The sequence below is a fragment of the Salmo salar genome, chromosome 01 (genome assembly GCF_965601325.2).
Source record: "Salmo salar chromosome 01, fSalSal1, whole genome shotgun sequence".
NCBI classification, from domain to species: Eukaryota; Metazoa; Chordata; class Actinopteri; order Salmoniformes; family Salmonidae; genus Salmo; species Salmo salar.
Window position 1 is genome coordinate 9,991,893 of NC_138291.1, and position 12,201 is coordinate 10,004,093.

A 12,201-nucleotide genomic window follows, 5' to 3' on the forward strand; every position below is an offset into this window, starting at 1 on the left:
CAATTTCATCATCAGCTCACTTGGCCTAAATGGGGAGAGAGAGAGAGCGAGAGATCAGCTAGTGATGGGTGATGTGTGTGTGTGTGTGCATCTTTACGAGTTCATTTGTGCGCATGTTGAGCACATTTTCTTGTTGATGGGCACAGAGAACTTTATGACGTCATTGGCTGACTAGAAGGAATCCATGGAAGCCCAGAGGGTACTGTGGACGTAGGACTTAGCTTTGAAGGTCAGGACGATGAGATATGGTGAACGGCAGTTACACATTGAAGTTACACAGTGAAAGGAATTGTGCATTGTATCTACGAAAGGATAGAGTAGTCGCTATAATTGCCAGTCAAAGATGAATAACGTTTAATTGGATTGAATAGGACTTGTCAGTACTGTGCTCACAGCCAAATCACAGGCAGCATATGACCTCTTGCTGTTTAATACTTGTGATTTGAAGAGATCATCAACCTCATTAGCAAACACACACAGTCAGAGCCAGACACATGCCAGTGTGATGGGACGTGGCGTGCTGTGTGTGTGTGTTCCTATATACCGTGTTGCATTCGCTATATAGGGTAAAGGGTGCAATTTGGGATCCGTCCTGTGTTTTCTGGGGGCTGTGTCAGGCTGGGCTAACGAGGCTCTGTCCGTTCCTGTGGTGGGGTCTGCGCCAGCCTGACTGACACGCTAAACAATCTCATCTTGACATCTACAAGATGTTTGACAGAGCCAGATCAAGCGTTGATGTTGTCGTCAATGACCTAAGTCAATTTCAATTGGACAATTTTTTTTAAATTTGATTTTAACATTCAGCTTCGAAGTTAACTTTTGGAATAGCTTAATAACTGTGTTTCGCACCCAGATCCTTTGGTGCTTTGATTGAAGGTTTAATGGAATTTTTATGTAGCTCTATCTACTGTACTTGAAGCTGACTGTATACGTTAAGTGTTAAATGTATAAAAGCTGCTAGGTAATATGCCTATCCACAGCCTCCTCAGGATTACCGTCAATTTCCATCCCAAGGGCAGGTTTCTTCTTCTGCCTGAGGCTGCATCTCAGAGTGGGGACATTCCTCGGCTGCATCTCAGAGTGGGGACATTCCTCGGCTGCATCTCAGAGTGGGGACATTCCTCGGCTGCATCTCAGAGTGGGGACATTCCTCGGCTGCATCTCAGAGTGGGGACATTCCTCGGCTGCATCTCAGAGTGGGGACATTCCTCGGCTGCATCTCAGAGTGGGGACATTCCTCGGCTGCATCTCAGAGTGGGGACATTCCTCGGCTGCATCTCAGAGTGGGGACATTCCTCGGCTGCATCTCAGTCGTCTTAATAGCAATTTCCTGTCCTCGTCTCCTCATCTCTTCTCCTTCAACGCCACTTATTAGAAAACCCAGTCCAGATGAAAGCTATATGGTGGATCTCTATGAGGAATTGGCATCCTCCTCCAATTTCTATCCCATCATTAGAGATTAAAGCATGGAGACGAGGAGAAGAAGCCACTTTATGCTATTGAGATGAAGCAGAGAAAGAGAGGGGGGGAGAGAGAGAGAGAGCCAGGAGTAGGAGGAGGAGGAGAAGAAGCCACTTTATGCTATTGAGATGAAGCAGAGAAAGAGAGGGGGGAGAGAGGGAGAGAGAGGGAGAGAGCCAGGAGGAGGAGGAGAAGCCACTTTATGCTATTGAGATGAAGCAGAGAAAGAGAGAGGGGGAGAGCCAGGAGGAGGAGGAGGAGAAGCCAATTTATGCTATTAAGATGAAGCATAGAAAGAGAGAGGGGGAGATCCAGGAGGAGGAGATAGGGCACTCTGTTTGATGTCTCCGTGACGAGAACAATGGCTCCCCCAAAACAGATTCACTTAACCTTGAATTAGAGAGAACAATGTACTAGGTAGTTGAACTGTTGCTGGTAGTAGCCATTGTGTTGGTGTTAGTAACCACGCAAATCAAGGACAGACATCATGATAGTGAGGTAGTAGTAAGATAGCAAATGGTATTCATTTTTTAAGTCTGCACATAATGCAATTCTAGACTGTGACGGAAGACTAAGCCAGAACAAGGACTGTGACCCAGATTCATAAATCCCAAGAACCTTAGCTTCTGTGATCTGGCACTAGCACTTCTCTGAACACAGTACCGTGACAATGTTTCTGTGCTGAACCCGTGACATTAGAATAGAACTAACACGATGAAATCAATAGAAATATAATATTCCCTCTGTTCCAAGTCCCTGTGTTTGACTTTTTATTTTGTATTTTTTATTTTACCAGGTAAGTTGACAAAGAACACATTCCCATTTACAGCAACAACCTGGGGAAAAGTTACAGGGGGATGAATGACCCAATTGGAAGCTGGGGATGATTAGGTGGCCATGATTGTACGAGGGCCAGATTGGGAATGTAGCCAGGACACCAGGTTAACACCCCTACTCTTACAATAACTGCCATGGGATCTTTAGTGACCAGCGAGTCAGAACACCCGTTTAACGTCCCATCCGTAAGACGGCACCCTATAATGTCCCCAATCACTGCCCTGGGGCATTGGGATATTTGTTTTTAGACCAGAGGAAAGAGTGCCTCCTACTGGCCCTCATCCAGGGACTGACCAGGACCAACCCTACTTAGATTCAGAGTCAAAGCAGCAGTGGGATGCAGGGTGGTATGCTGCTGGCTAAACATGAGGCACTTTGGTGTACTGTGGTACTGGCTGGTCATATTATGATATTTGCTAGTCATGGTATGATATTGGCTGGTTGTGATACTGTCTGGTTATATTATGATACTGGCTGGTCATGGTATGATACTGGATGGTTATGTTATGATACTGGCTGGTCATGTTATGATACTGGCTGGTTATGTTATGATACTGGCTGGTCATGTTATGATACTGGCTGGTCATGTTATGATACTGGATGGTTATGTTATGATACTGGCTGGTTATGTTATGATACTGGCTGGTTATGTTATGATACTGGCTGGTTGTGATACTGTCTGGTTATGTTATGATACTGGCTGGTCATGGTATGATACTGGCTGGTTATGATACTGGCTGGTCATGTTATGATACTGGCTGGTCATGTTATGATACTGGCTGGTTATGATACTGGCTGGTCATGTTATGATACTGGCTGGTCATGTTATGATACTGGCTGGTCATGTTATGATACTGGCTGGTTATGTTATGATACTGGCTGGTTATGATACTGGCTGGTCATGTTATGATACTGGCTGGTCATGTTATGATACTGGCTGGTCATGTTATGATACTGGCTGGTCATGTTATGATACTGGCTGGTTATGTTATGATACTGGCTGGTCATGTTATGATACTGGCTGGTCATGTTGTGATACTGGCTGGTTATGTTATGATACTGGCTGGTTATGTTATGATACTGGCTGGTCATGTTATGATACTGGCTGGTCATGTTATGATACTGGCTGGTCATGTTATGATACTGGATGGTTATGTTAAGATACTGGCTGGTTATGTTATGATACTGGCTGGTCATGTTATGATACTGGCTGGTTATGATACTGGCTGGTCATGTTATGATACTGGCTGGTCATGTTATGATACTGGCTGGTCATGTTATGATACTGGCTGGTTATGTTATGATACTGGCTGGTTATGATACTGGCTGGTCATGTTATGATACTGGCTGGTCATGTTATGATACTGGCTGGTCATGTTATGATACTGGCTGGTCATGTGATGATACTGGCTGGTCATGTTATGATACTGGCTGGTCATGTTATGATACTGGCTGGTCATGTTATGATACTGGCTGGTCATGTTATGATACTGGCTGGTCATGTTGTGTGACAGTTCCACACCTATCCTATTATATTAAGGAATAAGGACATTTTACAATATATTTTTTTCAGATTACAAACAAATTACAAAGGAAATATTGATTTGTGGATGGCTGAACCCAACACATGAGTGACTGTACTGCTGATTAACATGAACAGTCCATCACATAGTGTGGCTTCTGGGTTTATAGGTCAAGATATTATTCCTGCCGATATTCCGCACAACAAAAATATTCTGTGAGGGATAATGTTTTTGTATGGACAGTTGCTGTTGCTTGGTGAGACATACTGCAAACAGGGCTTTCCTGTGACGACGTTAGCTGAGATCCAGCGGTGGTGAGAGTCAGGCAGGCTCAGGTTGTCATTTCAGAAAGAGACTACATTTAGTAGAGGTCTGAACACAGGAGCAACACACACACGCACACGCACATGCTCACGCTCACGCTCACACACACACACACACACACACACACACGCACACGCTCACACACACACAAGCTCACGCTCACACACACACACACACACACACACACACACACACACACACACACACACACACACACACACACACACACACACACACACACACACACACACACACACACACACACACACACACACACACGCTCACTCACTCCACTGCTATTTCCACTCTCCCTTCCACAGATGGGAACATTAGGAGGAAAGGAGGTGATGACCTGCTGTCACCAGCCTTATTATGTTCACACTATCCGGCTCTCACAGCCAGATGAGCCAGTGTAAAATGGAATAGAGATTCAGTCTGAGGCTCTGACAGTGTGCTGCCCAGACCGCTGATTACCCCTTCATGAACCTTGGCCCTCATTACTGTGGCGCTCTCTCAGCCCATCAGACAGACTAAAACCATTTTGGTTCCCGTTTTAATTTGTGTCCTCAGATCTCCAACAGACACATTGGGGTTGACCTAGCCTCGTCCCTAGGCTAGGGTTGGCCAAATAATTGACTATTAGGCAATTTGTGTGACACACCCCAGTAACACCCGAACACTTGGGGAAAAACCTTTTCACAAAGACAGACATTTTGGCAGAGATCCATTTAGAGCATATTGGGTGCCCTCAGATCTCTCCAAACGGGACAAATTGAGAATGACTCCAATGTTTGACTAAGGCTAGGGGGACTTAGTTTTGTGACGCACCCTAGTAAAAACACATTGGGGTCATCAGCCCCCAGGCAGATGGTAGGTACATCATAGAGAAAGGGATTAATCCTCTTGGACAGCCATCTACCTTTGATTGTGGCTTTAATCCTGGCCCACTGGCAGACTGGTGGGCCCTGTCTAATACTGCCCCAAAGCTGTGGGGGTGGGCAGGCTGGGTGGGGGGGAACGGGGTGAGGGGACAGGGCAGGGGGGCGGGATGAGGGGACAGGGTGGTGGATGGGGCGGTGGGGATGGGGTGAGGGGGACGGGGTGAGTGGGCGAGGTGGGGGGGAACGGGGTGAGGGGGAGTAGATCCCTCCTCCAGCTGCCACCCGCGGGATACCCCTGCCTCACTTCCCCTCACCCAACCATCGTATTACCTCACCCTCTCCTTCCCTAATCTACAACTGCCCTTATAAAGACTGGGGGAGCTACAATAGAATATACACTCTAATCTGACTGGATTCTAATTTAGCCACAGTAAGGCTTTCCTCAGACAATATTGTAATTTTCAGTTGAGGACATCTAAAGGAAATACGTACCATTGTGTTTTATACGTAGGCATATGTGTACATTGGTATTTGTTGTGTGTGTAAATTTGTATGACATACCGCTATGCCAGGAGAAAAACAGATCAATATGAACTTGGACAGACAGATAAACATCTTTCAAAGGGTGTCCCCCATCATTCATATTGTGATGCAGAAGGAAAAACATGGACGAGTGAAGGCAGCACTGCAACGTTTGTGATACAGACAGATCCAGTAGTGTTTCTAACATCTCTGATATAAAAGCACTACACAGGGGAGCCTTGTTCGCTCCTGTAGGTTGCCAGAAAATAGAAGTCTTAAGAGGGACTTCATCCTGTTGTGTAATAGACTAGCTAGGTGGAACAGAACAGAGTGCACAGTGCAATCCCTTGAGGGGAAATAGAAGAGAACGCTCCACCACCAGTATCCACCAGAGATACCTTGCCCCGGTCTGTTCTAGAGTCAGTAGAAAAGCCCCTAACAAATCACTAACATGCTCCGAGACAAAGCAGTCCAGGTTGAAACAGATCTGAGATCTGTCCCTTCTTGCATCTATCATTAAAGCTTTCATTCTTGTGTTTTTGGCCCTGTTTCCTATCATGAGGCAGAACAGTGCGAGGAGTATTTGAGAAGTAAATATAGGTCACAGTCATCTTTATGCATATATTTTTCTTTCCATCCCACACCAGGTGCATGAATAATTGAAAGAGGTTTTCCCCCGTGACGGCTGCAGTCAGGAGCCCCAGGTTAAAATGTAGAGACAGTCTTTCTCCTTCCCTCCCTTCTTCCCTCTCCCTCCTCCTTCCCTCCCTCCCTTTCCCTCCTTCTCATCCTCCCCTATCTCTTCTTTGACAGCTGCAGAAAACCCCCAGTCAAAATGTAGCGGCACTTTCCCTCCCTCCCTCCCTCCCTCCCTCCCTCCCTCCCTCCCTCCCTCCCTCCCTCCCTCCCTCCCTCCCTCCCTCCCTCCCTCCCTCCCTCCCTCCCTCCCTCCCTCCCTCTGTACATCTTCTTTGATGATTACACTGTCTGCTTTAAGACAGAGAAGGCTGATAATAACAATGCTGATTGTATTCAACCACCTTCTTCTTCTTCTTCTTGGGAAAATGGATTGGGAAGATGTGGCTTCACATTGTTCTGTGACTTTGTGATCCAAATCCCTCTCTGCCCCAGTCTGCCTCCAGAGCCAAATATTGTGGAACGTTGCAGATAGGAATGTCACAAATAGACCGGATGTGATTCCTTGTTCCGCTTGTCAGAGAGCCATATTTGTTCTACGTCATCTATTTCTATCTACCCGTTGAACTCTGACCGGTAGACCGGGACACTCTTCTACAATAGAAGTCCCTATTCTTTGCTAGTCTCAGCGAATCTCCATCTCTTCTCTGTGTTACACTTCCATCTGTTTCTGTTCTTTTTCTCCTGAATGGACGGATCCCTCTCTTCTCTTGGATCCCTCTCTTCTCTTGGATCCCTCTCTTCTCTTGGATTCCTCTCTTCTCTTGGATCCCTCTCTTCTCTTGGATTCCTCTCTTCTCTTGGATTCCTCTCTTCTCTTGGATCCCTCTCTTCTCTTGGATTCCTCTCTTCTCTTGGATTCCTCTCTTCTCTTGGATTCCTCTCTTCTCTTGGATCCCTCTCTTCTCTTGGATTCCTCTCTTCTCTTGGATTCCTCTCTTCTCTTGGATCCCTCTCTTCTCTTGGATCCCTCTCTTCTCTTGGATTCCTCTCTTCTCTTGGATTCCTCTCTTCTCTTGGATTACTCTCTTCGCTTGAATTCTTCTCTTTGGGACTGAGAAAGAGCTTTACTCTATATTTATTAATATCCATTCAGTTTCTCTCGTATCAGTGGCTCTTTTGGGATTATTATTCTGACAGGAAGGTTTCTGTCAGCAGGCTAGAAGAGCTGAACAACAACACAGCTTCTTACTTACTACATCTCATTTCCTTCTACTAGCTGCAACCTAGCTTCTTCCTTGTTTCCCTTTACTCCTTTCCTTTCTGGTGATCATAGGCTGTCTCACTCTCCTTTCTCTCTCTCTCTCTCTCTCTCTCTCTCTCTCCCTCTCCCTCTCTCTAGCTCTCTCGCTCACTCTCTCTCGCTCACTCTCTCTCGCTCACTCTCTCTCGCTCACACTCTGTGTCCTCTCTAGGCAAGAGGGAGGATCTGTGTTTTGAAAGAGGCCCAACCCCCTCTGCTCTCACTCGTCCACAGTCCGTGAAAGGCCGGGCCGGGGAACTCTGTCCAAGGCATTATCCAAACACTCACACTCACACGCACAAACACTCTCTCTCTCTCTCGTACACACACACACACACACACACACAGTCTCTCTCTCTCTCTCTCTCTCTCTCTCTCGCTCGCTCGCTGTCTCTCTCTCTCTCTCTCTCTCTCTCACACACACACACACACATACACACACACACACGCACACACACACAGTCTCTGCTGCCAGAGCTCCACTTACAGCTCAAGCCTCTCAAATCTGTTTTTCTTGTTGAGATCAGCACACGGTTTAACGCCACACAGCTGCAACTGGAGAGAGGAGAGAGGAGAGAGGAGAAGAGGAGCAAGAACCTGTGTTTTGAACTTCTCCCGGAGGTTCACCCTCTAATCTTTTGGAGTTTGTCCTCAGGACCATTCAAAGAAAAGGAGAGTCTGAGTTCACGTGACATAATCATAGTGAATGGGTTGCCATGTTAACTGACACGGGTAGCCTGACCCGGGAAAACTGGATGTTGAATAGAGGAAGAGCCTTGGTGGTAGCAAGCAAGCGAAAGTAACGGGAACTCGCTGGAGGAGAGAGGGAACAAGAGAGGAGGGAGTGGAGGAGCACGGTAGAAGTCCAGAATGGAGGACGGGTTTTCCAGCTACAGCAGCCTCTATGACACCTCTTCGCTGCTGCAGTTCTGTAACGGTAAACTAATCTCCTTCTGGTCAACAATCTGTCTGTGTGCTTAACATGAGATGTCACCACTGCCTGTTTAAACTTAACACCGAAGAGGTAGTCCCTGCTGGCAGGGCTGTTAATGCAGGCGTGAGGCTATTATAGAGCTCAAACTCGACTTAAGGCTTTGATGAAAGTGAATGTTTACCCTTGGTGCTGAGTAGATGCTGTCTTATGTGGAAGACATAGATGGGATTGTAGGCTATAACATGAACCGAATTCAGACATAGCTGGGAACAATATTACAATTTAGAGTTTAACCATGCAGAGCTGGAAATAAAAGATATAATTCAAAACCTTCTGAGGAAATGTTTCTGTCAAGAATCTGGGTCGAAGGATTGTCAACACCCTCTGCAAAAATGTCAACCGGCAGGAAAAAAAAGCGAAACATATGGATGAGGAAAAGGATAAGGGATATAAACAAAGGTCTGCTCTTTCACCGCTGGTTTCCATTTCAGTTTGGTCTGTGGCTCTTGTCTTCTTATAAAGCATTGGGATGTGCTGATTGTCCTCAGCTTGTATACTGGACAGTTCAAGTGTGATGATGGCTGGAGACAGGAAGTGGAATTGGGGTTGCAGGTTATTAGTAGAGTGTGTAAAGGTGCATGACACATCACTTTGTCACAACCAATCAATCTCTCTTATCAACACAGCCTGACGTCTGCCCAGATACAGGAGACACTGTCTGACATACTTACTTAGAGCTCTGCTGAGCCAAAGGGAGTAGGTTGCCTCTAGACGCTGGTCTTATTTCAATGTTGCATTTCGCCCACTAATGGCTAATGTTAGGACTTGGATAGGGAAACTGATCCTAGATCTGAACCCTGGAGCAAAATAAACAGAATACTCAAACATCATCTAATAATGTGTATGGTTAATGAGTTATAGAAGGTTGACGTTATAGAACTTAATTACCATTGTTGGAAAATGATACTGATAGTGTGCTGTGTGGTGTGCAGGACTTGATAATGTCAAACAGTAACTTAGGCATGCTGGGTAACCTGAAAAACAGGTGTCAAGCTGGATAAAAAGAAGTAAAGCTTCCTCCTCCGAGAATGACATTGACCTTTTACACTGTTAATAATGATCCTGTAATCTGATTGAAAGAAGAAAGGTTACTGCAATGTGACATACTGTTTACTTGCTGTCACTAAAGGGTGTTTAATAATTAACACACATACAGAAGTATTGGATCAAATAAGTACAAGTGTCAAGTCAAAATCACCTATAACGGTGTTGTCAAACACATAAAAATATATACTAAAGTCTCTGGGTTTTGAATGTTCTCAAGTCTCCCAATTGGCACAGAACCACGCCCTAGTCTGACGTGGTTGGCATTTTCTAATTTTGTAGTGGGTAATGACGCTGCTGTGTAAGCGAAAAGCTTGCGAGCGCTTCAAAACACTGCCTAACACGGTTTGTAATTACTTCAGAAAGTCCTGTTCCCTCTTACAAGCCAGAAGACGAAACATGCCAAGCTGTTGTGAATCTGTTGCCAGGGATTTTCCAATGTTCTCTCACTGAGACTGTCATACTGACCGAGGGGCTTGGTTCATATCAGGCGAGAGGGCCTCATTGTTCCAACTACACACTCATTGGGTAAGTGTGTAGTCTGGAGGCTCTGAGATCACCCAATGGTGCGCTGGCCAGCTGTGGAACTGCCTGTAAAAGTGATGTCATTTTGTTCTTGAACGCTTCATGTGTTAGTGATCAGCCAACCAGAATAATGGCAGGGGGACTGGGTCAGCGACTCGGCAAACTAGAAAAGCAGGCTTTTGTCCTGAGGAGATGGGCTGCTAAGGGGAGTTATCCCCATTAGTAGTGCAGTAGTCAATTATCAGGGAACTGTATTTCAAGAAGAGGATCTACAGTATCGAATGTATCAAATCAAATGTATCCTCCACACCTCAGCCTTTAACGAAGATGGATTAAAGATGTTTTTTTGTTGTTGTTGTTGCTGTTACTATCCCTTGGTGTCTGACTTAATACCGACAGTGGATGAGCTGGTCGTATTCACTTAGTGTTGTTATGAATGATCAGCCAATAGACTACGAACTGGTAAATCCAGAGAATTCGCTGTTTTTCCCTGGCAATAAGATGGACTTATTCCTTCAGATTTCACCAGACATCCTTGTCACTGCCCTACATCCCCTCTCCTCTAGGGCCTGCAGTGCTGGCACTGCCCACAGCATCACCAATGTCGCCAAGAGTTTGGTACTTGGCACACCAACAGAGTGGCACAGTTCCCTCCCCCCTTTTTGGTTTATGTAAAGCCATTAATGCAAGCACATGCAACGGGATTAGGGTTAGCAACAAACCAACAAAAACAGACAGACAAAAGGTGGAGGGCAGGTCGGGTTGAAGAAACCTGTTTGGGCTGTTAAGGCACCGTCAGGATGTCTACATTTAACCGCCCTTCTTTTCTTCCTGTTCGGAGATGGGTTCACGGCTAATGTTCTGCGTTGTCGCTTCTGTTGTACAATACGAAGCCATAAACTGCTCTGCTCCTGGGGTCTGTGGAGCGTCTTGTCTGAAACTGTAGACTTGTGTTGCTGCTGAGTGGATGTAGCTGCCCTCACTGTTGCCAGTTCAGAAATGATACTACCTATGTAATGGCAACCGTCTGTTTGGCATGTGATGTATGAATCATCTGCTTTTAGAAAACAATGTACACTACCTAGCAGTGCTAATTTTGGCGCAATTTTTTAAAATTTTGTCTAATCTTAGTAGTTTTGACAAAAATATTAAGTCTTAGTCAAAATGACGAAAGCAGTGGGCCATTTTAGTCAACTAAATGCCCTTTCATTTGAGAGAGAGAGAGAGAGAAGCAGTGGCGCAAAAGTATTGGCAAAGTGGTATGGGATGCACCTCCATCACTATGGGATGCACCTCCGTCACTATGGAATGCACCTCCGTCACTATGGGATGCACCTCCGTCACTATGGGATGCACCTCCGTCACTATGGAATGCACCTCCGTCACTATGGGATGCACCTCCGTCACTATGGAATGCACCTCCGTCACTATGGGATGCACCTCCGTCACTATGGGATGCACCTCCGTCACTATGGAATGCACCTCCGTCACTATGGGATGCACCTCCGTCACTATGGGATGCACCTCCGTCACTATGGGATGCACCTCCGTCACTATGGAATGCACCTCCGTCACTATGGGATGCACCTCCGTCACTATGGGATGCACCTCCGTCACTATGGAATGCACCTCCGTCACTATGGGATGCACCTCCGTCACTATGGGATGCACCTCCGTCACTATGGAATGCACCTCCGTCACTATGGGATGCACCTCCATCACTATGGGATGCACCTCCGTCACTATGGGATGCACCTCCGTCACTATGGGATGCACCTCCGTCACTATGGAATGCACCTCCGTCACTATGGAATGCACCTCCATCACTATGGGATGCACCTCCGTCACTATGGAATGCACCTCCATCACTATGGGATGCACCTCCGTCACTATGGGATGCACCTCCGTCACTATGGAATGCACCTCCATCACTATGGGATGCACCTCCGTCACTATGGGATGCACCTCCGTCACTATGGGATGTACCTCCGTCACTATGGGATGCACCTCCGTCACTATGGAATGCACCTCCATCACTATGGGATGCACCTCCGTCACTATGGGATGCACCTCCGTCACTATGGGATGCACCTCCGTCACTATGGGATGCACCTTCGTCATTAACATTGTCATCACCGTTCCCCAGACGCT

General features: G+C 46.3%; 1 protein-coding gene across 5 annotated transcripts in view; it reads left to right on the forward strand.

The window, feature by feature from the left end:
- Positions 1 to 12,201, forward strand: part of LOC106608927 (echinoderm microtubule-associated protein-like 1) — an 89,573-nt gene that overhangs the window by 22,866 nt on the left and 54,506 nt on the right. Inside the window, exon 1 of one of the 5 annotated variants that reach the window (XR_014381030.1) lies at positions 7,730 to 8,424. The exons of 1 other annotated variant lie outside the window; for it this stretch is intronic. Coding sequence is in view for 3 of the 4 variants with exons in the window: in XM_014207284.3 (XP_014062759.1) it covers positions 8,358 to 8,424 (67 nt within the window). In the remaining variant the exon portion in view is untranslated. Of the gene's footprint in view, positions 1 to 7,729; positions 8,425 to 12,201 lie in introns of those variants that run through there. 3 more of the 5 variants (XM_014207284.3, XM_014207194.3, XM_014207360.3) reach the window with 3 other exon arrangements.